Source organism: Pseudochaenichthys georgianus, chromosome 18 (genome assembly GCF_902827115.2).
Source record: "Pseudochaenichthys georgianus chromosome 18, fPseGeo1.2, whole genome shotgun sequence".
In the NCBI taxonomy this organism is placed as follows: Eukaryota; Metazoa; Chordata; class Actinopteri; order Perciformes; family Channichthyidae; genus Pseudochaenichthys; species Pseudochaenichthys georgianus.
The window spans coordinates 18,993,316-19,020,293 of NC_047520.1; the positions used below are offsets into that span (position 1 = coordinate 18,993,316).

At 40.7% G+C, this 26,978-nt stretch overlaps 1 protein-coding gene across 1 annotated transcript in view; it reads left to right on the top strand.

The window, feature by feature from the left end:
- Positions 1 to 26,978, top strand: part of LOC117463484 (phospholipid-transporting ATPase ABCA1-like) — a 163,310-nt gene that overhangs the window by 68,380 nt on the left and 67,952 nt on the right. Inside the window, 9 exon segments of the mRNA XM_034105727.1 lie at positions 748 to 962; positions 1,768 to 1,846; positions 3,980 to 4,182; positions 6,446 to 6,488; positions 6,890 to 6,895; positions 9,320 to 9,400; positions 9,474 to 9,536; positions 18,732 to 18,871; positions 23,662 to 23,789. Coding sequence (XP_033961618.1) covers positions 748 to 962; positions 1,768 to 1,846; positions 3,980 to 4,182; positions 6,446 to 6,488; positions 6,890 to 6,895; positions 9,320 to 9,400; positions 9,474 to 9,536; positions 18,732 to 18,871; positions 23,662 to 23,789 — 958 coding nt within the window.

Below are 26,978 nucleotides of genomic sequence, written 5' to 3' on the forward strand. Positions count from 1 at the left end.
GTAGCAGCGTGTACATGCATGCATTGTAACGGACACCACGACACACGTTGCATGCGCAGAGCCACCATCATTGCTAAAGAAGCTTCACACAGCTGAAAGAGTCCGAGTTGAATCGGGTTCCTTTTTGTCACTAAACGATGAAAAGATGAGGTTAAATGTTTTAAAAGCGACTCCATAAAAAGTGACTCTGCAGAGTCCCAGCCATGAGACTGAGACTTCATTACACTCCTTCCCTCTGTCCTGGTGTTTGGGGTGCGTGATAATGAACGCTTGTTATCTGATACAGCGTGATATTAAAGGATTTGCACATCTGTGAATAGCCTCGCCGTGGATGCTGTCGTTGTCATTGCAATCAGTTTTCGTCGTCTCCGAGCAGAGAGGAAATAAGACTCAAGGAAACGCTGGAAAGCAGGCTTAGTGAGGCCTTTATCATCATTTTAATTCTGTCCCAGATCCACACCCACACACACTCCTCTGGAGCTTTGTTGCCGCGTTGGTGAAAACAGTGTGGAATTGGCAGAGAGGAGATAAGAGAGCACCATGCAGAGACAGATTGTGATATTGGCTTGATTCGAACGCTTCTGATCCCAGACACATTTTCTTGTCAAAACAAACAAAATCCAAAGAGGGAAAATGCTTCAGAGGAGCTTTTTTTTTTTTTTCAATCTGAGCTTTAATTTGATTATATTTGCAATCCAGTGTTTCTCTCTCTCACTGAGTCCATTCACTGGTGTGTTTCCTCCTCAGGCCGCACCATCATCCTGTCCACACACCACATGGACGAGGCGGACATCTTGGGGGATCGCATCGCCATCATCTCCAACGGGAAGATGCGCTGCTGCGGCTCCTCGCTCTTCCTGAAGAAGTGCTTCGGCAGCGGCTACTACCTGACGCTGGTGCGAGAGGGGAGCGTCAAGATGGCGGCACAGAGAAACGGGATCATTCAGAGTCAGGTCAAGGATGTAAGCAGACCACTTTTCAACACAAAAGAGACCAAATATTGGCCATTGACAAAGTGGAAACATCATTCGGATATGCTTTTGTTTGTCACTAGTCGACCTCTACCATAACCAAAACATGTGGCACTTAAATAATGTATTTTTAGATTGTTTTTTAAATAACTTAGCGACTAAATTGTGTTACCATGTCTGTCCAAGCTCTCTCCTCCTACACATTCAAGCAGACTTAATCATGAGAAAAGTGGCACTTTAATGATCAACACAGTGTCTAATTCTCAAATGTCTTTCCTCAAGCCCCGCTATTTAAGTGTTTCATTTGTATATGGTGATTGATTGGCAGTTGATATAAATGTATGTGACCTTGTTAAATCAGCATGTACTGTATTGACTGCAGGCGCCTGAATCGAATATAAATCATGGCAGACTGTCATATCAGCAGGAATCTTTCAAATATAAAAATGTAATGAAAACTTGTGATTTACACGCCTTTACAATGAGTTCCTCAAAGTAGGTAACCACACCCATTGATCCTGGTCCTCTACAATAGGCAGACATATTAAAATATTCAACATTTTTTTTTCTTAGTCACCCTATCAACAATATTATATACAATAATAATATATTATAAATATTCCTCAGATACCTTTTTGTTTGTCTTTAGTGTGTATGTAGTATGTCCAAAGGTAAACTGAGACATTTCCTGAAGCCACAGCCCAATACTCTTCAATGTTAATGTTTGATAGAGTCTACTAAAATGAACATGTTGTTGTTTACAGATGTGTCCTCTGTGTGTTGATGTCACTAACAGGAGAAAGACTTCACCTCTCGCAGCAGCAGTCCAGATGACGGCATCAGCAGTCAGACCTGGGCCAACTCGGACCCCTCAGGTACTACAGTAACTGCATCTCCTTTCCTGCCTCCATATTTCAGGATTAGCTCACCTCACCGTCTCTTTTCAGACCTTGTGTTCAATGTCACGGTAGCACACACAGAGTTAGCAGCTATAGCTCCAAAACCTCACAGGAGTCTGGGAACAGCTCCAACACACGCAAACAATAACCATAAAACTCCATTCTCTCATTGATTTCTGTTCCACATTTCCAATTCCAAACCAGCAGACTGTACAGGAAAGCTGTTGAAATCATGTAACCACCTTAGAAGTGCACCTCAATGTCACACTGAAATGGTGAGGACACATTGGGAAGTAGTTTATTGATAGAGAAAGACTTAGAGGAGCTTTGTGAATACAGAGAACTTGAAGACAATGTTGACATTTAAATGAAGGGAATTCTATTTTGAATTTCTTCAAATAATTGATGACCTTGATCCAGAGTTCTTCTCCTTCCTTTTTATATTAAAGGGGACATATTCAGCTCATGCTCATATTAGTATTTTGTGCCTATACTATGACCGAGTATATTCTGATTGGTGAGCTGGCCGGCTCTGTTGTGATTGGTCAACTGCTCACAGATGTCCCGCCCCTTAGCCTATAACGTGCAATGTGTTGGAGCACTAGCCAATAGAAGCACGAGTTGACCATAGTGATGTCATTACAGTACGTTGTGAGGTTTTCTAAGCACATCCATGTGATCAGTCTCAGGTGGCTGTTATCCTCTCTTCTATCGATTGGCCTTGGTCCTTCAAATTCAATAACACGTAACTAGAAACTAAAATGACATTTCATAAATGCTTTGGTTGTGCTGATACAGAGGACAATGTACAAAGCTCTTCAGCATCAAAAGGTCTTTGGAAGGTTTTCTCGTGATTTCATATATAAGTTGGCAAGTCAAAAACACACAAAACACATGACAAGTCTCATTATTCTAATGTCTTGTCACATGAATGCATAAAAAGAACATACAGGTCTGAAATAAAGAGTTTGATCCATTTCCCCTTCTATTCTAACAACGACTCATTCTTGTTTCAAACAATTCAAAGCAACATTTTGATAAATGATAGCAAGAACAAATATGAAACTACAGCCAAATGCTTTTCAAATCTTAATTGTATGTCCTTTATGATAAGTTATCAACCAATTATTATCTCGTAAATTATCTCAAATCTATAATCTCATTTTCCAGAACGTATTTCTCAATGGAGTTTTATAATGAGAAGTACATGTAAAGACACAGAGAATCAACACATGCTGCAGGTTGATGGTACAGGTAGCAACAGTAAGAGTTTATAATGCATGGAACATAAATCAATACTCACATCTTCATAAAGATTCCACACATGATATTCAGATTGATAATGCCATAACTATCATCCTCACATTTCCTGAAGTGACAGCACATTCCTCTGTGTTACTCAGAGACAAACACACTCGCACAAATAATCCAGAGTGAGGCTGATCTATTTTGTTCTTCATAAATAAAGCGGCTGCTGCAGTAATTATGTCTGAGAGTTTCTGATCGATAATAGACGCCCTGTGTCTGCAACTCTGAGCTGATTGATTCTCAGAGAGACCGGCTGCAGGAATGTGTCTACAAATCTGTTCACTGTGTTTAAAGGTCAACACCTCTCCATACGTTACACCACGGCTCTGACATATTCTCTCAGATGTTTGTGTTCATTTGACTGATATTATTTCACTTCAAGTTCTTTGAGTTCTCTGTAGGGCTACAACCAAATAGTATTATCCATTTATTGCAGGTTAAAGAATACATTTGATAAATACAAAAAGAAAAGAAAATAGGAGAGATTTAAGTAAGAATTCATAATAAAAAGATAAAATAAAAATAAATGTAATATATTTAATACAAATAAAATAAGAAAATCCAAATATCTTGTTTTGTCAGTCCAAGAAATGAACTAAAATGTATGTAAAAATAGTAACAATAATGCATACAAATAATAATACAATTGAATACCCAAATAAATCAACTTTAATGTGATATAAAATAGTAAAACTAATAATAACAGACTTGAAATATAACTATATATTTCCCACAGAGCTGTTGGTGTGTGCTCAGACATCCTGAGGTGTTTTCAGTAACTCTGTGTCTCTGGTTCTGCAGACGTGTCAGATGTGGGTCAGATTGTGCGGTGCCACGTCCCCGGGGCCGTCTTCCTGGAGAGCATCGGCCAGGAGATCACCTTCGTGCTGCCGTACGCCGGAGCCAGAGATGGGAGCTTCGCTCTGCTGTTCTCAGAGCTGGACCGGGCCTCCGCTGAGCTCGGACTCACCAGCTACGGCATCTCCGACACCACGCTGGAGGAGGTACGGCTGGGAGAACAGCCTGCAGACACTCAGAGCAGCTTAGAATGAGGCTACATAATATAAAATACACATACAGAACTACTGCTTCAATCCTCCTGATTCTGAATCCTAAGGAATGAATGATCATAATTATGACTTACAAAACAAAAAAGCTAACATTTTCATTCAAAAATAATACACTACATACAAACTATTTAATTATTGTTTTTCACCTTTTTCTTTTATAATGACTGCAATTACACTGCACACCATATGTACTGTTTATTTCTGCTTCTCCTATCATTATTCTTCTCTGAGTCTGAAAACAAGCATTCAGAATGTTGGTGGACAGAATATAAATCACACCCCTCCCGCAGTATAAGAAGCAACCTTACATTTTAGCCTATAACTTACTCTCAGTCAATCAATCAATCAATCAATGTTTATTTATATAGCCCAATATCACAAATGTTACATTTGTCTCAATGGTCTTCACAGTGTGTACAGAATATCAGTATGACAATACGACACCCTCTGTCCTTAGACCCTCTGTCCTTAGACCCTCTGTCCTTAGACCCTCACATCGTACAAGGAAAAACTTCGGGAGAAAACCCACAGTTTAAAGGGAAAAATGGGAGAAACCTCAGGGAGAGCAACAGAGGAGGGATCCCTCTCCCAGGACGGACAGACGTGCAATAGATGCCGTGTGTAAATTGAAAAGATAATACATTTGCAACATAGGTAGTCCAGATGTTTGGAAATGCATGTGTGTATAATAGGAAGATGAATCCACGAGGATATCCATCCAGGACCGATGATCCAGGACCACAGCCACGACTCAAGATCCAGGGCTCGCGATCCAGGACACAGGACCGCAGGATCATCCATGACTCCGGATCCCAGCGTATATAGACACCAAAAAGAAAGACATGTGGGGAAGCTGGGTTAATCGGAACATGAGTGTACACGGGTATAGACAGAGAGAAGGAAGAAGTAAGATGTCCCCCGACAAACTAAGCCTATATCAGCAAAACTAGGGGCTGAATCTAATCAGCCCTAACTATAAGCTTTATCAAAAAGGAAGGTCTTAAGCGCACTCTTAAAAACGGATAGGGTGTCTGCCGCCCGAACACAAACTGGAAGCTGATTCCACAAATGTGGAGCTTGATAAGAAAAGGCTCTGGCTCCCATTGTACTTTTAGAGACTCGAGAACAACCAACAACCCTGCATTCTTGGAATGCAATGCCCTAGTAGGACAGTAGGGTATAATGAGTTCTTTAAGGTAAGATGGCGCCTGCCCATTAAGGGCTTTGTAGGCGAGAAGAAGAATTTTAAATTCTATCCTGTGTTCTATAGGGAGCCAGTGTAAGGCAGCCAGAACAGGAGTAATGTGGTCCCTTTTCCTAACTCTGGTTAGTACCCGAGCTGCAGTATTGTGTAATGTCAGTGTAATCTTCAGGTTGGTTGAAACAGTTATTTTGCAGCAGCTCATCAGACGCTCTCAGCTGGAGCACAGAGAGAGGAGCGCTGATTAATGAGCTGCCTTTAATTGTGCAAACAGACGAGCATTAGAACACCTCTGCATCTTCATCACAGTCAGAGTGGACCAAGACAAACACACAGATAGGCAACAATCAACAGGTGTGCAAGCTAACTGGATAATTGATTCAATTAGATTTGAAACTTAATGGATAATTGACAAGCACAACCCATGGCCTATGATTACATCAGGAACATAAACACGTTTTTTATTAGCATTATTATTATTATTATTTGTTTCTCCCTCTCAGTATTTTGTCAGCCTCGTGTTGAGACATACAGTAAAGCAGAGAGATGTTGGTTAATTATTTGTGTGTAACTCCGACATGAATCACACTCTCTCAGCCTACGGGCGATGTTAATAATTCCTTTTGAATGTCTTTCATTCAGACACCACAAGGTTTTTTACCCGTCATGTTTTCCTTTTAAAGTCCGGCTGCACTTCAGTAGAAATAAGTGAGTGAGAGGGATACATAAATGAAAAAGGGGCGGATGGATGTTTAATGAAAGCTGGTAATAAAACTACATTTACTCTGGTTATTGTTATGAAAAGGCTCTTTAACAGCTTCTGACTGTTTTATGGACAAGGCAGCAGTTTTATTCTATTCTTTTGACTGATTTACCACGCAAAATCACATTTTGCAAGCCTTGCCAGAAAAGTATTTTTCGAGCGGGATGTTAAAACAGAAAGAAATAAGGGAAGGTCATTGTTGTTTTTTTAAATATATGTTCTTTATTTCACAGATATTTCTCAAAGTGGCAGAAGAAACCGGAGTGGATTCAGAAAGTAAGTAAACTGAAATCATGTCAAATGAAATGGCTGTTATCTTACACTGGCTTCCAAATAACTTCCCTACTTCACATATTTTTTAAATAAGATCAAACATGTGTGTTACTCTGATTCTTACTTGAAACTGTAAGGATATATTTTAAGAAAAACAGTCAAAGATCATCGAGACGTTGCTTATGGAACAATCCAAACAACCTTTAAAATAAAAGGTTAACTTTATTAAGCTGTAAGGATTCCTTTGTCATGTCCGAAAATCTAATATGATATCTAGTGTTGCATCACAACATGAATATACTACTAAACTACTGTGACATGTTTCCATGCTTTAATGTTCAAAAAGCTCTTTATTTTTCTCATACTAGCTGTGCTCTCCTCTTTCACCCTCCGTCTGAAACCAGAGCCCAGTGTATCAACCTTTCCATCACAAAAGTCTTAACAGTTTCTAGCTACAGTTCCTGTTTTTTACATGAAGCCAATGTCTGGTAACAGCTTCTTATTTACTGCAAGTACAACTTTAGTCAGGGCAGCTGTTTGGGATTTCCTATTTCACCAACATTTTTACAAAAGCAACAATAGTTTCCCTGTCGCTTTATCTTTCGACACGTTTTTTGTTGTTGCCTGATTTTTATTGTAGACTAAACTTTTCCATCATATTCCCCTCCATGCTTCAGGAGTGGGGTTATGTATGTGAAACCATTCTTCCTCTGTAATTTGAATCTTCAATTCCTCTTCTCATTCAATGTTTATGTAGAGATGACCCGAGGCCCCTTCTCTTCGCATGCATCCACAATCACTCCAAGCGGAAAACAAAAAATCATTAATGTCTTAGTTTTCCATTTTTACTTCGACAGTCTACATTTCTTTGGAGACAGAATCTGGCACTTATTAAGTAAGGGATAATGTGCAGCGACGCGGTCATTATGGGGAAAAGAACACCGACAGGCCGATCTAGATCCCTCCGCTTCGCGTCGGGCTCCTGATCGGCCTGGTGTTATGACCCGCTTATTACATGGCCACATCTTCCCAATATTAATTGAAATGCTTTTATGGATTTAGAAAATGATTTTATTGATTTAAAAAATAGTTGTATTGATTTAAATTGACATGCATCCGCTAAGAAAAATAGTCTGTTGTTACTGTTTGAACTAACGTAGCAAAGGCAGGAACTGCTTCGATAGTGTTTTTGATTACAGATTTGAAAACATCGTTGCTTGCTTTAAAAGTAGCACAATTCATTATGTCAAACCTTGAGAAGTATCTAGAAATCCCTGCCCTAATGCCAAAGGAACTGCACACTGAATATGTGTTGCCGTTTGATGTCTATGTCTGGACCGCTGCGTAAAAAGGAGGGTTTCTGCCCGTTACTTCTCCGCTGTTTTCTTGTCCCTCTTGTCTTGTCAGTTAGAAAAGCAAACTGTATACAGTTAAATCGAACAGACTTGTTTGTGCAGATGTGAGCGTCCTTAACAACGGTCAATAAGTGCTTGACAGTATCTGTTCTGGATTAACAACGTGTCACGTGTTCTGAATTGACCAATCAGAATCGAGTATTCAACTAAACCATGTAATAATTAAGCAATCATACACTTGAGGCCGTTCTTGAATGTTATTATTGGTACTCGTACCAATAATGACGATTCTATTACACAAACTATCATTGTAATCAACAATATCATAAAATAATTTCATAATGTGGGCTAATTTGCTCCCAAACCTACGCTTTCTGCTTGAGTTAATCTCCGTCAGAAAGTAGTTCCTAGAAAGTAGTTCCCATGGTAACGATAGCCGATCAATCGAACACTCCTGCTACCCCGCTTACAGTTATTGATAATTATAGTAAATAATATATTATTAACCAATTTATTGAAAACAATTCTTGAATTAGGCTATTTAAATATCTGAGTAATCACTGTGTGGGATTAGAGGAACAAATCAAATCAGGCTGTCCATGGTGCTGAAACATTTTGGGTTCAGAATGAAGGTGGATGTTCATGCTGCCATTAAAAGTGCAATTCTTGAAACAGCTCTCCATGAACTCCATGCCAGACTTTTTTGCAGGTGGTGCTGTGGTGTTCACGGGTAGGACTATGTTATAGGAAGAGCTTTCCTCCAGTGGCCGTTTCATGGCGTGTCCCGGACCAGCAAAAAGCGCGTTACTCCACATCTTTCTGTTGTCTAGAGATGGAGCCCAGTAGCTGCGAAGCGATGACTCGTTTTTATGTCCGCTAACGGACATGATTTCTCTGGCCGATTTCCAACGAGAGACAATGTATAACAGTGTAACGGCTGTGTGTCACTAAACGTCGCTATGGAAACCACACGATGTAGGCTCATGGAAGTAGTTTCGGTAGGCTAGTGGCGTGTGTAGGCCACTGGATACTTTGTGATTAGGCACGTTCTATTTGATCGTTGTTTGATCGTGGAATCAAACACGCCTATTGACCAATCAGAGAGCTTGCTCAAACCTATGTGTTATAGAATACTGAATATTGAAAGCTGAATAAAACAATCAGCACTTTGAAGAAGAAAATATGTATGTGATTTACAAGTAGGAGAAACGTCACTCAAATTGCATGTACAGTACAGGTACAGTTATCTTTAAAAGTGTTTTCTCGACTATTTGTATATTTGTATTCTTCAGTAGATACATCTTCCTCCAAACCTCAGTTAACTCCTACAATCTCATTCCTGAGGCACCTGGCTTTGTGCTCTTACAGGAGTAATATATATAATATGGCATCATGCAGGGCAGGTAGCTGTTAGTTTTGTTATTTATAACCTTAAATTGGGTCAGGCCAAAACAACACATCTTATTTGTATTCCCACAGCAACAAAGGAGCTGCCAGAGCAAGACTGCAGGAGAAACTCATTCAAGAGGAATAGCATTTCCAGCGCCTCTGCAAAGAGAGGCAAGTTATTATTTTAATGAGGGAAGCTCAATTAAACATTGGTGAATGTACAATGCAGAACGTCTTCAAATAGAAACTTGTTTTCTTTCTCTTTCCCTTGCAGAGTTAAAGGAGAAGTTCACAAGTAAAGTGGAAGGTGCGTACTGTATTTCATTCTTAGTTGTATTATTGTAGCAAATGTCTGATTCCATTCTTCAATTATTAACTTCTTTCGTTTTGAGGATTCACCTCAGTGACCATTTAGAAAAGAGGGCATAAACAAAGCTATGTCCGAAACAAAAAGTCATTTTCTTTTTCTTTATCTAAACCGCTATTCCATTTTACCCAAAAGAAAGAAATTCACTGTCGTACTTTCATACAATGGGCCTCATTCACCATCACCTTTCTATGTTTGTTCTCAACTCATTACTGAGAAACAACTCAAGCCTAAAGATGGCAGCGCACCACACTGCAAATGCCAACAAAACGTACATATTTCATCAACGCCAAAGGAGATTTAAATTAAGTGGATAATAAATTACACAAGAGAATATGGGATGCTCTAATAATTAAGTATTGAAGTGATAGTGCAGAGTTTATTTATTGCAAAAATGTATAATATAATAATCGAATAGAGAAATTACAGTTAGAACCAAACATATATATTTGTGTCTATTCCTCATGCAGATTATTGCCTATCGACATCTGTACATTTCTAATTTGATTGTGAAGTAATGAAATGCTTTGCTATGTATTGAATTTAGGGCTGTCAGTCGATTAAAATATTTAATCGCGATTAATCGCATGATTGTCCATAGTTAATCGCGATTAATCGCAAATTAATCGCACATTTTTTATCTGTTCTATAGAGGGATATTTTTCAAGTTTTTAATACTCTTATCAACATATGAGTGGACAAATATGCTTTATATGTTTGTTTATTATCATTTGAACAATGACAAATATTCTCATGAATAACAAACACACACATGGATCGTTGGAGTTATGTGCAGCTCAAGGCATATATTATGCTCGAACGGGAGCTGCCTGGACGCTGCAATCATGTTGCGCACACTATCAGTGCTGACTGAGTGTGCTGACTTTTCGTGCAATGTCCCATTGTCTGGCTTCCTGCATAAAGTCAAGTGCTCGGCGCAGTTGTCGGCGAAATGTCGCTCCTCTGTTTTCATTGAAACAGCTCCTTATATCCGTTAGCGCAGCTAGCTAGCACTAGATGCTAACAACAACAACACGTAAGGTGTGCCTCGCTCGCGCCACACATACACACACCCTCCCAGAGGTGCGGGAAGGTATTTTGAGTGGGGGTGCTGAGGTGCTGGACTCCAGTGAACACTATTACGGGCACTATAGAGCACGCACAAAAGCACTCCCCACACGCAAACACACAGTACACCCGCGACCAGGGGCGGCGCCAGGGGGGAGCTAGATGGTGCTGAAGCACCCCCCAGGATAGCCAAAGCACCCCCAAGAGATATGTTTTTTTTTGGAAAATGATTATTATTTTTTATTAAATTAAATCAAAAACAATTATTGATTACATCAATGCAAATGTGAGACAAATAAATGTTTGACCAAAAACATAAAGCCAACACAGGTGATATGATTAGGCCAATGGCCAGCACCCATTCGATTTTTGACCTACCCATAGGCTAAATTACTTTGTGACACTTGAGTGACTTCCTGTTAGCTGGAGCCCCAAATGATTTGCTAACAGCAAAGTGACAAATGGATCGTTTTTTAGTCCTTAAACGTCCACGTGTGGACACTCAATCAAAACCACCTGAAAGCGAGAGGGATTATACACATAATAGGCCTCGTGAGTACAAGTAGCTTACTTCTGGGTCTGTTTCATTCAAGTTCTGCTCTGTGTGTGTGTGGCACGAGCCATTTTGTGTGCGTGCGCAAGCGAGCGAGAGAGCTCGCGCACCGATGGGTATCTACCGGAGATCGTTGTGGTTAGCATCTGGTCCTAGCTAGCCAAGCTAACGGATATAAGGAGCTTTTTCAACAACAAGGTGGAGGGAGAACTCTCTCCTGTCAGACTGAGTCTCAGATAACCTCAGCTCAGGTGAAGTAAAGGACTCTCAGTGTTTAGATAGTTAACTTTAGTCTAGTTATCTCAGTGGGTCTCAAACGGTTTGTTTTAAAAAGGGGAGTGATTTGTAAAATATCTATAAAGAAATAGAAAATCTGTGTACAGTTCTGTTTCATATGTATGTTGAGAGATACTGTATATCCATATATCTCTTCATTTTGGCTCTCAAAGTGCACCTTTTGAATAATTTGTGACCAAACCGTTTGAGACCCACTGAGATAACTTAGACTAAAGTGAACTATCTAAACACTCAGAGAGTCCTTTAGCTCACCTGAGCCTCTCAGTCTGAGAGGAGAGCTCTCCTCCAGCTTGTTGTGGAACCAACAGCAACAGCTCCGTATGTCCGTTAGTGCAGCTAGCTAACCAGATGCTAACAACACGGTCCCTGCTGCTGGTGTTCCGGTTTAACTGGTTCCCCGATCAACTGGTTGACAGATGTGGAGGCGTGGCCTTCGACTGAAATACACATTTCGATCGCTTCTTCTGTCGTTTACATAAATATGTTGGTATATTTGGCTGGATAGGAACACTTTGATGCACATTCAGTACCAGTGTGTGAGGTTGTGGTTACGATGGCGATATCCGGACGCGAACAGCGAGGACTACAAAAAGAAAAACGAGTTGACATGGGCATGTCTGTTCAAAACATTGCGAGCTCCAATAAATCATTTAAACCAGCTATTGTTGGCAGACTTATTACTGAATATCGTTCTTAATGTGATACCAAGTCCATCTGAGACCTGTGTACACCTTCAGACAGCCTCCAAGTGAAGCACACGTTGTTTACTCACAGTTTGAAAGCAGCGTGGAGAAGTCTTCAGCTGTGTTAAGCTGTGATCCGCTCGAATAAATCCTTAAAACCAGTTATTGTTGCCAGAATTATCACTGAATATCGTTCCTAATGTGATACCAAGTCCATCTGAGACATGTGTACACCTGCAGACAGCCTCCCAGTGAAGCGTACGTTGTTTACTCACAGTTTGAAAGCAGCGTGGAGAAGTGTTCAGCTGTGTTAAACTGTGATCCTCTCAGGTAAACTGTGATTCGCCCATGGAAAATGGGATCCGCCCAGATTAAACTGTGTTACATCTTCTGTGGCTATCTACCAGCGATCATGTTTAATATGAAAGACACACACATATACATCCCTTATAAAAACGGCATTCTGCAGCACTCATCCAGATCACATGTGACTGTTAACTCGTTTTGCAAAGATAGCAGCAGAAATGTCATTGCTGCATGTGCAGGGATATTTAGACTTTAAAATGCTGATGGGTCATTAATCTTGGTCTCGGCAAACAATATTAGGAATCTTCTATTCCAACTACATAATATTCAGTGGCCATCGACATGAAAATAACAAAAAAGTTCATGCTGGACTCAAACCCGAGTCCCAACAGCGAAAGTCACTCCAGCCCTGCACGTTATGAGTGCGCCACGGATCAACACGATACTCCTCAGAGAATCAAAAATAAAATAACAGTGTTCAAAACACTCACGTCAATTACATTACATGACATTGCATTTACCTGACACGTTTATCTAAAGCGACTTACAATAAGTGCATAAGACCAAGAAGATACAAACTTGAAGAAAACATAATCATAAAGTACATCAGGTTTCATAGAGCCAACATATTTAAAGTGCTACTCAACTGGCTTTAGATAAGCCATTCCTTTATTAGTATATAAGTGCTTTGTTAATAATTCTAACGTCAATAAATCCTTTACAAACTATTCGTGTTGTCAGTCTTACATTTGTATCATATATCGTTATTAATATGATGTCGATTTGATACCCGTTTATACTTGTATAAACAAGGATATCTGATCTCGGTGGGTCTTAATGAGGCTTGATACAGACCTCAGTCAGTATACTATATTATAATATGTATATTATGGCTTAAAGTGTACATACATTCGCTCACATTATAAATGATGGTCGGGTTGCATTTTTCTGGAACTTTTTAACAAGGTTAATCTAAAATATCGTAGTGTGGTGGTTCAATATGTCGTGTTGGTCCGTGGCGCACTCATAACGTGCAGGGCTGGAGTGACTTTCGCTGTTGGGACTCGGGTTTGAGTCCAGCATGAACTTTTTTGTTATTTTCATGTCGATGGACACTGAATATTATGTAGTTGGAATAGAAGATTCCTAATATTGTTTGCCGAGACCAAGATTAATGACCCATCTGCATTTTAAAGTCTAAATATCCCTGCACATGCAGCAATGACATTTCTGCTGCTATCTTTGCAAAACGAGTTAACAGTCACATGTGATCTGGATGAGTGCTGCAGAATGCCGTTTTTATAAGGGATGTATATGTGTGTGTCTTTCATATTAAACATGATCGCTGGTAGATAGCCACAGAAGATGTAACACAGTTTAATCTGGGCGGATCCCATTTTCCATGGGCGAATCACAGTTTACCTGAGAGGATCACAGCTTAACACAGCTGAACACTTCTCCACGCTGCTTTCAAACTGTGAGTAAACAACGTGTGCTTCACTTGGAGGCTGTCTGAAGGTGTACACAGGTCTCAGATGGACTTGGTATCACATTAAGAACGATATTCAGTGATAATTCGGGCAACAATAGCTGGTTTTAAGGATTTATTCGAGCGGATCACAGCTTAACACAGCTGAAGACTTCTCCACGCTGCTTTCAAACTGTGAGTAAACAACGTGTGCTTCACTTGGAGGCTGTCTGAAGGTGTACACAGGTCTCAGGTGGACTTGGTATCACATTAAGAACGATATTCAGTAATAAGTCTGCCAACAATAGCTGGTTTAAATGATTTATTGGAGCTCGCAATGTTTTGAAAAGACATGCCCATCAGAGGCGGCGCTAGGGGGTGGCTACTTGGATGTTTTCTGAAAAGCCCCGGATGTTTCACTTAAACATTTTTTTTTTTTGAAAAATGTAAAAAAAAAAAAAAATTTTTTAAATGTCTCGGGAGTAATGTGCAGTACCGAAGTCCACCAGAGAGGCAGCCGCTGCGGGACATTAGCCTGCGTACTGCGTAGCCTTCCCTGCCCTGAAGAAGAAGTGATCCTTCCTAGTGCCTGACAAGTTTTAAGCTAATAGCCTATAAAGTTATGGATATTAGAAAGTTATTTTCATCGAAGCAGGCGCCACAAGCTGCAACAGCAGCAGCAGTATCAGCAGCTGACAACAATGTCATCACCAGCAGTGAAGAAATGGATGTTTCAGGTTTGTGAATCTAATGGTGATATCTGCACTCTGGCTGACTCAGTAAGAAGTGAAAAAGAGAGATGTACTGTAACGTTAATCTTATAGCTAGTAAACATGGAGTAACCACCTTTCAACACAAGGCAATTCAAGGTGCTTTACAAAAATGAAAGACATTCAGACAAAGGCATTTAAAAACAGTAAAAGATAATAAAAGAAACATTAAAAGAAAAAATACATGAATAAAAAGTTACAGTGCAGTTTAAGATATGAATAGTTCACACAGAAGTTCCACTTTACTGATGAACATAACGGCTCAATTAAAAGCAGCGACAAAAAGGAAAACCACACTAAGTCAATACCCTTATATGTTAGTATGGATACAGAACATGACTACAAGTGATCCTAAGATGTAACGTTAACCCTTCAAACCTCAGTCTACTTTTAAGACACTAAAATAACGTATTCCAATTTTTATTTTGTTTTCGCGCGTGGAATTATACCGGCTCTCGTTTCAGTACACATACCAACGGAACCATAGCAACGGAACTGACAGGCAACTGTTATGGAAATCTAGGACCCAACACTGTGGAGAGTACAAGTCAAAGTGATCAAAACAAATAAATGGTGAATCAAACAGAGCTGTCTTTCTAGTTATTTATTTGAAGCTTCAAATAACTGACAGGCAACACTCTGAATCCCTGTGACTGCATCCAGTGCGTGATTCAGAAACGTGACTCTTACACTCTTTACGTCACAAACAAAGATGGTGGATGAGAATAGATCTATAAAACGATAAACAATGCGCAGTGGATCGGAAGAGGACGGTGTGTCGCCGTTGTTCGATAGCGGTGCGGTATGCTAATAGAACACACGCCAAACATGCTAAATCACATCAGAAGGCATCACCCAGATTTGCCAATCACCGGAGCCCCAAAAGACAACAGCAGTTCAACAGCTGATCCCCGCTGTTTTTAAGAAGCCAAGAGACATGAGAGCCGAGAGACCAACATAAATAACGGAAGCTTTTGGCATATGTTTTTCAACGACTTTGCGTTCTTGAAACACTTTCTTATTATTTATGATGTAATATTTTCAAGACATTCTTTTTAGTTTTACAGCTTGATGAAACCTTTTAGTTTGACATCAGCCATTATAGATACTATGGCCATCTGAGTGTGTGGTGCTGTTTGTGGTTTGTTTTTAACTGTTTAATAAAGTTAATTATTCAAAATGTCAGAGTTCCTTATTTTTAAACTGAAACTTGCACTACTGTTCAAAGGTAAATAACACAAACCTGGAATTATGCATTTGGGACTTTTTTTTGCTTTTTCTCGTTGTACCGAACCGTGACCCCCAAACCGAGGTACGAACCGAACCGTGACTTCTGTGAACCGTTACACCCCTAGTCCCCGGTGTTCCAGGGAACTCACCAAGTGTCAGAAAACACAACCCTCTCTCTTTTCCTCCATACCCAAATCTCTAAAAACGGGGCTGCAACGGATATGATACAGACTGATCTTATAATAATATAATAATAATCCTTATATTTATTATAGCGCTTTCTCAATGACTCTCAAAGCGCTTTACAAATACACATTACACATACAGATCATACATGTAATGGCCATCTACTGTGGACAATACCCACAGGAGCAAATTCGGGTGAAGTGTCTTGCCCAAGGACACACCGGCCTGCCTGATCTTGAATTATTTTCTACGTCACAGAAGTGGTGCTCCGCTTATTGGTCAATTCTCCACCTATCAGGGGAATGTGGGGTTGGGCCACGGCCGGCCATTGCACTGGAGACGATGTAGTACATATGCCAGGCCTGTAAGTGGCGCTGTAGTCTGCCACAAAAGCAGCGAAGAAGACTTCCCGCGCATGGTTGCCCTTCTGTTTATACTCTGCGCTGGCTCTTTTTCTCCCTCCCCGAGGCAAGCGTTTGCTCCCGCTGCTGTAATTCAATGCAATCCCTCCCTCGCTGTAATTCTCTCCGGTTAGTCCACCAGCAGATGACAAACACCCTCCTCTCCGGCTCTTCCAGGGAACGAGGGGACCGTGTGGCAGAGTTTCAGTTAGATTTTTATTTCGCCGGTCAACATGTCCGTTAAAGTTTAAATCTTCCAGACAAAATTAGAAAAGTGCCGGTCAAAGGTCTTCTTTGTTATTTATTGAGCTTTAAAACAAATGAATAACGACTATATAATAATAATATAAGAATAAAACACGGAGGACGGAGATCTATTTTTCTCCCCCTCTTCTCCCCGCTGCAGCCCAGCAGTTGATCTCAAAGCACGCTCCCCTCTCCTGCAGGGGGCGTGGTGCAGCTCACAGAATCAGCCCCCTGCAAAAACAGCGCTGGAAAGAGCAAATAGAGCGAAATGAGGCATGGCTAAAATACAGGATCTGTTTGGTATTTTGAAAGAAAAACTATTTATATACTTTATATAGGTATGGCCCTACAATATGTTGTTCAAATATAGCATGATATGTCCCATTTAAGGTATTATTAAGGTAGGGTTAATGTTGCTCTCAAAGTGCACCAGATTGATGCTTTTAACTTCAATATTTAAAAAAAAAAAAATCTTCCCGGGGGAGCATGCCCCCGGACCCCCCTAGAGGAGGTGACGACCCCCCCTAAAGGATGTTTGGTCCACCCCCCACTTGTAAAAAAATAGCACTTTCCCCCTGCACCCCCCCCCCCCCCCCCCAAACAACTCCTGGGCTAAGCCCCGGATCTCCTACAATCCTAAATCCGCCTCTGATGCCCATGTCAACTCGTTTTTCTTTTTGTAGTCCTCGCTGTTCGCGTCCGGATATCGCCATCGTAACCACAACCTCACACACTGGTACTGAATGTGCATCAAAGTGTTCCTATCCAGCCAAATATACCAAAAGATGTATGTAAACGACAGAAGAAGCGATCGAAATGTGTATTTCAGTCGAAGGCCACGCCTCCACATCTGTCAACCAGTTGATCGGGGAACCAGTTAAACCGGAACACTGGCACCGGTCCCTCTCTCTCTCTCTCTCTCTCTCTCTCTCTCTCTCTCTCTCTCTCTCTCTCTCTCTCTCTCTCTCTCTCTCTCTCTCCCTCTCTCACACACACTAAATGCGCTAAGTCCACACACACAGAGCCGAGCTTGAATGACACAAGCACACTTTTATTTCCATGCAACTCTCTGATTGGTCTGGTGTCTTGCCTCTGTTGCATTCACTGAACACGGGAAATTACAGTCCTGCCGTCCTCTCGAGTGGCATGATGAGGTTCACGTAAAACACGGTTAATGTATTATATTATTGAGGTAGAATTGTCCGGTGCTACAGAAAAAACATTCGGGGCGGGCCAAAATATTATTTTACCAACAATGTGGAATTTATTGTGCACACAGATTATGCACAGCGGGAGCAGCAATAACCGTCAAATAATAATTCAGACAGGGGAGCTCCGCACCCCCTGCCTGCCGCTAGGGGGTGCTGCAGCGCCCATGCACCCTCCCGGTCCTCACGATGGCCAGTCGGTGCCTGCCGGTGAGCGTGGAAGTGTGGTCTGCCACAAGCGGGCAGCAGGAGCGGGGCTGTCAGCATCAGCTTGTAGATGGTATTTTAAACTCGATGCGCTCTGAAACTACGGGGCGGCCGAGGACAAAAAATACACATGCGTTAATCGCGTTAAAATAATTAGTGGCGTTAATTTTTTTTTGCGTTAGCGCGTTATTAACGAGTTAACTTGACAGCCCTAAAAGGCTATTAATGCCTATTCAAAAATACATATACAAAAAAATATTATAAAATATTTGTATTTGTAGTTTCTTACCTAAACATCCAAAATGGGAAAACTGAAAATGTGATTCTTTAAAAAAAAAAAAGATATTTAATCTTAAATATTGACATTTCAATATATAGAGTGTTGGAGTTGACACTTCCCTGAATTATAACCTCTAAAATATCACAAAAACAATTTCCAAATTCCTGATATATTGTCAAGTATTTTACATATGCTCCGATAATAGAAAATGATTGATTTAATGTCTCTACAGACCTCCAGAGGAGCGCCAGCCTCAGTGGGCGGGGGTCCTCGGTCATTGTCGGGGGGCAGCTGATTAGAAGGCAGTTCCTGGCGCTCTTCATCAAACGCTTCCACCACGCCCGCCGCAGCCGCAAGGGCCTCATCGCACAGGTACTGTCCTCCATCTGTGAGAGTGATGAAGTGAAGGCTTACACAAGGAAGGATTGGAGGAAAAACATGTTCAAAATCACTTAATGACAAATATGATAAAGTACAGTCATTCAGGGAATAGGCACGTCTTCCATCTTGATTTAGTCGATGGAATCTAAGCTGTGGAAGAAGAAATCGACACAAAGAATGTTTTTGGTAAAGATTGAACAATGTGCTGATGGGTGTAGGATCATCAGTAATGTGCACCACAATCATCATCGTTAATCCCAGAGCAACACTCCAGAGGATGAAGAAGATAGGACAGAGTGTGTGTTTCTGCAGAGAGAACAACTTTAGTTTCATAAATCTATGGAAGCTATAAAACCTGCTGATCCGTTTTCATAAGATGACAATGTGCTTGCTATCACATCAGCAGTATAATGTTGTGAAACTGTGCTTTGTCATACAGTGCATTTAAAATACCTTTCTATCTTAGAACTGTGCAAAAACGCTGTCTCGATGCTCAAGACAAAAAACATTGTATTTCTAGTTACATTTCTAGTTGTGCAAGCCAGAGCATGTCAAATCATGACTTCTCACCTTTGCATTTGGACACAAACGTGTGCCCCGTGTGGTAAGGTTACTGTGAATAGATTAGTAAAAGCTGTTCTTCCTACAAAAACACAGAAGTGAGACAACTTTCCTCTTTCTCTGTATGAATCTCTCTTTATCGGCTGGATAGTGTGTATACCTGGGGTCAGTGCAGGATTCATAAGCTCTCACCTTTGCAATTCAACATAAACTTGTGGCTGGCCGAGTAACTGTGACTATATGTATGAGTAAAAGCTGCTTTGGAAAAATGGTGCTGTTCTTACTTCATGAACACGGAAGAGATACAAATGTCCTTTTCCTCCGTATAAATCATGTCTCTATGAGCCGACAGTGTGTATACCTGGGGTCAGTGCAAGAGGCCTGAACTCTCTGCTTTTGTATTTTAGCACAAACTAACTTGTGGGGCCACGATACTGTAGAAAGATTGGTCAAATCTACTTTCAGAAAATGGTACCGTTCCATTTCCTCTGCCTTTTTATGAGTCTCCCAATCCAAATGGGAGCAGGATGTTTCCCCCTTTGACAGAGTTTTGCTTTGTATGAGAATGAATTCATTAGTGTGTAGAAATGTAAGCAGGTGTGTTTACCTCTTCACTTCCACCTGATGGCTGTCGATGTCTCCGCAAAGACTAAGTGACACCCGTGATTTGTTTTCCCTTCATTTCACAGCTCACTCATCATGTGTTTCCGTTAGCCGTGTATTAAATGTGATGGCATAACAATTACAAGGATGACAGACTCATTTTGGCCCATTAAGACCATGTCTATATTATTTTGTTCCTCATAAATATAATTTCAAAAGTCAAAACTAATAAACATGTGTAATTTAAACGAGTCAAAAGCAATTTTGTTAGCGGCCACTTTCCAAGGACTGTTTTTCTAAAAAGTGACGTAAATGGTATTGACACATCTGGATTCAGAGGGAATAACATTAGTTATGAGAGGCTGAGATTATTAAAGGTGCAGCTCAGAGAGAGAGAGGACTTGTTTCACCTTTGCGGGGCGATCAAGTTCTTCCTGTAATTTGCTGCGACACCAATCCCCATTAGTCACTGTCAGTCCTGCACATCCCTCTTTAAAATGTGTGTGTGCATGTACAAAGGTGCACATTGTCCTACCTCTCCCTCTTTATTCATCTGGCTAAAGCTTTTCTTCCTCCCATCATGTCAACAGCCCCCATTGTCAGCAGATATGATTGTGTGGTGAGGTAATCTACTCCAATACAAGCAGTTAGGGGAATATACAAAGAGATTATGGCGTGGGACACAAAAGCCGTGATTTATGGGGAGGAAAGTTGGAAACAGGAAAGTGTTGGCAGCGTCAGAGTGAGGAAGGAGCAGCGCTAAACTCCCTCCAGCTGCAGTTTATCATTCATGTTTAGGAATTCAGAATATGTGTTTTCAAATCAAATTTTAGCAACAGCATGGTTCCTGAAGTGCTCATTTGTTATACTTAGGTTTCTGTATTATTGCTGTGAATTCATTTATAAAACATGTTATACTGTTGACACAAGAGGGACTTCCAGGCGTGCTTAAGTTTAAAATAATCTTCTTTTACTACTTTACCTCAAACTGGCCGTGTCGAATGCACGATGCATCTGCATAAACATTACATCCTCCCACTTGTATTAAACAAAAAGTATCAATGAACATGCTTAACACTCTGACTGATGATATTGTGCACACCTTCTAGCTATAGGCGGTTACACTCCAGGCATTAGTCTAGCTAGCAGGTGACACACTGTTACTCACTGTAACCAGTCCAGTTATACATGAGAGAAGACCATATCAGCACATCAGTGAAATATGGTGTTGTTATCCACTTTAATGCAGTGAATAGAGAAATAAAACAGGATAGGCATGAGTGATTGTTGGGGAACAATGGAATGAGGTTTTTGAGTTGAAGATGAATAAGCACTTCTTGATTGTGTTTTTCTGTTTGCATGTAATCCTGTTGTAAATCCCCTCTTAACTTGAGACTCACGCATTGTGCATGGCAGTGCCTGCGCTTTGTGAGCGTAATGACTTTGTGCAGATCTCTCTCAATGGGAGAAGTAGCAGCTGTCACCTGCAATTACTGCAGAGAGAGAAACACTCTTTCTTCTCTTCCGCCATTACGCGTTTCACTCTCATCGCTGCTCTTTATCTTTCTCCTCCAAGCACTTTTCCACATGCAGTACATTTAGGACTTTGAATTGAATTGGTCTGGCAAATTGCACTGCCTGCAATTAATCAAGAGTACGCAAACCTTCCCCTGCTGCCAGCCTGCAAGTGATTACACATTAAAGATAGCTTGTATTTTTCCTGCTGACCTTTTTGTCAGCTCTAACAATGAATTACAAAGAGAATTACACGACGGGGGAAAGAAGATTCGTCTGGCGTGCGGTTTATAATAATACCACAAAAGACAAGAGAATGGTGAGGAAGTAATTACACATGAGGGGCCAGATGATGGTGCGAGTGTTTAATCAAACTCCAAACAAGTTAGTGAGGAGCATATTAATGGGTGCACACTATTGTTGACTGCATCAGTCATTGTGTAGCATGCGTTGACAGTTGGTTGATGAAAGACATTTTAAGTTGTTCAGTCAAGTCTGTTACATATTGCTGTTACTGTTTTGTTTTGTTAAATCAACCTGTTTGGCAATTAATACCCTGCAAAGTATCCTGCGATCCAGGACACAGGACCGCAGGATCATCCATGACTCCGGATCCCGGCGTATAGAGACACCAAAAAGAAAGACATTTGGGGAAGCTGGGTTAATCGGAACATGAGTGTACACGGGTATAGACAGAGAGAAGGAAGAAGTAAGATGTCCCCCGACAAACTAAGCCTATATCAGCAAAACTAGGGGCTGAATCTAATCAGCCCTAACTATAAGCTTTATCAAAAAGGAAGGTCTTAAGCGCACTCTTAAAAACGGATAGGGTGTCGCCGCCCGAACACAAACTGGAAGCTGATTCCACAAAGTGGAGCTTGATAAGAAAAGGCTCTATATATAAGTATTAAAATGATGTGTACATGCAGCAGTATATCATCTGCCTTCCCCCTGCAAGTGGTGTATTAATGTGTGCACGCTATTGCATTTAATTCAAGTAAAGAAGGGTTAATACAAGTATTCTCACATGTACACATTTTGTGCTTCAGTCAGAAATGTCTCCTGATTTAACAGAAATGTCTCCTGATTTAACAGAAATGTCTCCTGATTTAACAGAAATGTCTCCTGATTTAACAGAAATGTCTCCCGATTTAACAGAAATGTCTCCTGATTTAACAGAAATGTCTCCTGATTTAACAGAAATGTCTCCTGATTTAACAGAAATGTCTCCTGATTTAACAGAAATGTCTCACGATTTAACAGAAATGTCTCCTGATTTAACAGAAATGTCTCCTGATTTAACAGAAATGTCTCCTGATTTAACAGAAATGTCTCCTGATTTAACAGAAATGTCTCACGATTTAACAGAAATGTCTCCTGATTTAACAGAAATGTCTCCCGATTTAACAGAAATGTCTCCCGATTTAACAGAAATGTCTCACGATTTAACAGAAATGTCTCCCGATTTAACAGAAATGTCTCACGATTTAACAGAAATGTCTCCCGATTTAACAGAAATGTCTCCCGATTTAACAGAAATGTCTCCTGATTTAACAGAAATGTCTCACGATTTAACAGAAATGTCTCCTGATTTAACAGAAATGTCTCACGATTTAACAGAAATGTCTCCCGATTTAACAGAAATGTCTCCCGATTTAACAGAAATGTCTCACGATTTAACAGAAATGTCTCACGATTTAACAGAAATGTCTCCTGATTTAACAGAAATGTCTCACGATTAACAGAAATGTCTCCCGATAAAATGTCTCCCGATTTAACAGAAATGTCTCCCGATAAAATGTCTCCCGATTTAACAGAAATGTCTCCCGATTTAACAGAAATGTCTCCCGATTTAACAGAAATGTCTCCCGATTTAACAGAAATGTCTCCCGATTTAACAGAAATGTCTCCCGATTTAACAGAAATGTCTCCTGATTTAACAGAAATGTCTCCCGATTTAACAGAAATGTCTCCCGATTTAACAGAAATGTCTCCCGATTTAACAGAAATGTCTCCCGATTTAACAGAAATGTCTCCTGATTTGACAGAAATGTCTCCTGATTTGACAAAAGATCTCCGTGCTCTCTGTCCTCCCTCTGCAGGTGGTGTTACCTGCAGCCTTTGTGTGTCTGTCTCTGATCTTCTCTCTCATCGTGCCCCCCTTCACGGAGTACCCCAGCCTGGAGCTGCAGCCCTGGATGTACGGGCTGCCTCAAACCACTTTTTACAGGTAAACACCTCACAAGACGTTTTGATGGCAATTCTTCACGTTGTAAATTTGCAGAAACTATCTATAAAGACATGTCTGAACAATGCTATACATCTTATAATGATAGTTATCAAAGGCAGGAACATCAAGGAGTTCTTCACTACCAAAGCCATCATTTATTTTTCAGCAACTCTATGAAAACATCCACTTACAAACTCTCACACGTCTTGTGCACAATAATCCAAGTCTCCCTTGGATCACAAACTCATGACTTTTCACATATTTTGTAATACACTTTGGAACATAACAACTGTACACCAAAGGAAGAGAGGCACTATTAAAAAAACGGTTTTGCCACCATATAAATTATTCTTCCTGGGGGTGAGTTATTTCTTTAAGCTTTGATGAAAACAATGTTTACAAAAATGAGTGATGCTCCATGTGAGCTCATCAGTCTACTCTATAGTCTGTAGAATACTCTAGTTATTGCAGAGGATGCATAACAAAAATACAGCACCATGCAAATGGCTATTTCAAAGGATCTAACCGTATGAAGTGCAGCGCTTTTAATGAACACTGCAGTGGGAAACTCATCCATTCACAGAAGGTTAATAAAGCTTTTGAAGTAAAGCTTGAATATTGAAACGAGTGACTACACTTGAAACTTAATTGCATTGTCAAAAGGTTTCAGTACTTTTCTAACAGAGTTGTACTTGCACCAAGTATCATCAGAAACATTTAAATCATGTCTGTGTCTCTCTCCGTGGAGCTGAAACATCATTCTGACTCTGTTTCCACTTCACAGATATTAGTGAAGGGCCCTATTCTGCTTCTTGTGGTTTCCCCTTTCCTGAAGTGTGTTATTACACACTAGTTAGTTTCTCTCCCACACACTCCCCCCCCTGAGTGGGACGCCTCCATTGGACACCTTTGTTTACTTCTGTAACATAGTGACCTCCAACACATTGTACGTGATAGGCTTATAGGCAGTTTAACAATCACAACAGAGCCGGCCAGCTAACCAATCAGAGCAGGCTGGGCTCTGGTTTCAGACAGAGGGTGAAAAGAGGTGCTGCAGCACAGGCAGTATGAGAAAAATACCTTTGCGAACATTAAAGCATGTCAAATGTCACAGTAGAGGCACTAAATATAGGGTTGGGTACTGTTGGGAACGGTTTCTGGTACCCAACCCTACTAAATACTCAAATAAACCATAACAATTTGCAGAATAGGGCCCCTTTAAAGAAGGTGACGGGAACATATCTCTTCTTTATGTCAACACAATGCAGCTTAAGAGTAGTGGGAATAAAATGTGTTTTACTAGTAGTGCTTCATTGACGGTATTCACTTCCCAGTGTCACACACTCTCTGTTGAACAGCTTGAAGTGCACACTGAGTTTTCCTGGGACTTCTGTGAAGGGTTCTTATGTTTTACCTTTTAAAACGGGAGTGTTCTTAATGTTAACGACACTCCCTCTGGCCAATAACTAAATATTGTGACGGTGTGATTAAAAGTGGTTTCCTCTTGGTTTCATTTAAGTTGTAGTGTTTTTTAGAATAAAGACAGTAAAGCTTACACCCAGGAACACTGTTTTATCACCAGAGGGCCTATCCCTGTAATATAATGCAGCCTTCATTTGACTTTCTCCTCACATCGTTCTGCGATTTGTCATGTGGACTAGATGAACCACTCATTAGTTCCACTGTTTCTGTGTGTATGCACAAGTCTTCATTTTGCGACTGTCCAGTAGTTTTACGATCTGGAATATCGTGCTAACCCAGCCAGTCTTAATTGTAAAACAGATGGCTGCACATAATCCATTTTTACTATCGGACCACTTGAATCTGGCTCCGTGTGACCTTCATGCTGGCACTCTAAACGAGACAATGAACACTGTATCAATCCTAACGGTCTGCGGGCTGTGGCCACCGCTGGCAGGAAGCCATCGGCCCGCTCTTTATGAAACGCTGTGTTTTAACTCCGCTGGCACCCTTAAGATAAAGGGCAGAGTGTGTGTGCTTAGTAATGAGAATGAAATTGGAATAGGGAGATTGTTCAAAGGAGACACTCAGATGATAATGAAAGGCTGTACACAGAATCCTGAGCAGCTCATATTAGGGATATATGACTCAAAGTTAGCAGAACAAGTTTGCAGCACTCGCTTTGTTATTTCAGGGATTTCAATTCAATGATTTCTACCAAATGTATGTCCGAAGCGCTTTGTGGCGTGCCGAGGAGGGATGAGTCTGTCGCTGAACGAGCTCCTCGTCTTCTCAAGCTCTACATGGAGGGGTTGGGAGGGCTTCATAGAGTACAGTCCAGCTTCCTCCTCATACCTCCTCCTTCGAAACTTCCAGATTTTCCAGTTTAATTCGACAGTTTTACAACAACAGAGCTAGCCTTCCTTACGAGGATAACATAAATAAAATATACAACTAAATTACAATCTACAAATCAGAAAAAGAACGTAGGAAAAAAGTATTGGCCTTATTCTGCTCACTTTCAGGTTCATATTAGTATTTATTGCCTCTCCTCTGGCATGTCTCCATGCTTTAATGTCTATTTGTAACATACTGCAGCACCTCTTTTCACCCGATGTCTGCTCTGATTGGTTAGCTGGCTGGCATTGAGCAACCCATTAGAAATGTCCCCCCCCCTTAGGAAATCACACACAATCTGTTGGAGTGCTAGCAAGTAGAAAAGCGAGTGTAACATAGTGATGCCACTATCTTCCAGAAGTAAACAACAGATTCCAATGGAGGCGTTTCTGTGTCCAATGGAAGCTCCTTGTATTCTCCGAAGCAGATGTTGTTGTTCTATTAACTAGGGACTTGGGGCGTCTTCAAATAGCGAATTTGAACCCCCATGTTTATCTTTCCAGTAGTTTGAGTTGGTTGTGTTGTGAATGTTTTGGCACATTAGTTCCCAATCTGTTGACGGTATGATGCAAAAGGTTTCCCCATTCATCTATTTTTTATTTTCTTCCTCACTTTTTATTTATCTCGACCCTAATGCTGTGGAGTGTTTCCTGGAAATGCACCACATGACACGTCCTCTTGCATTTTCCTTCTTCTTGTTCGGTCCTCTAAAGATGATCATTCTTGGACATCTCAAGAAAAAGACTGGAGACAAGAGCTAACGACTTTGTGTTGAATTGCAAGAAAAAGTAAAACAATGTCCTTTTCAATGAGGTGGATCGTCAATAAGGT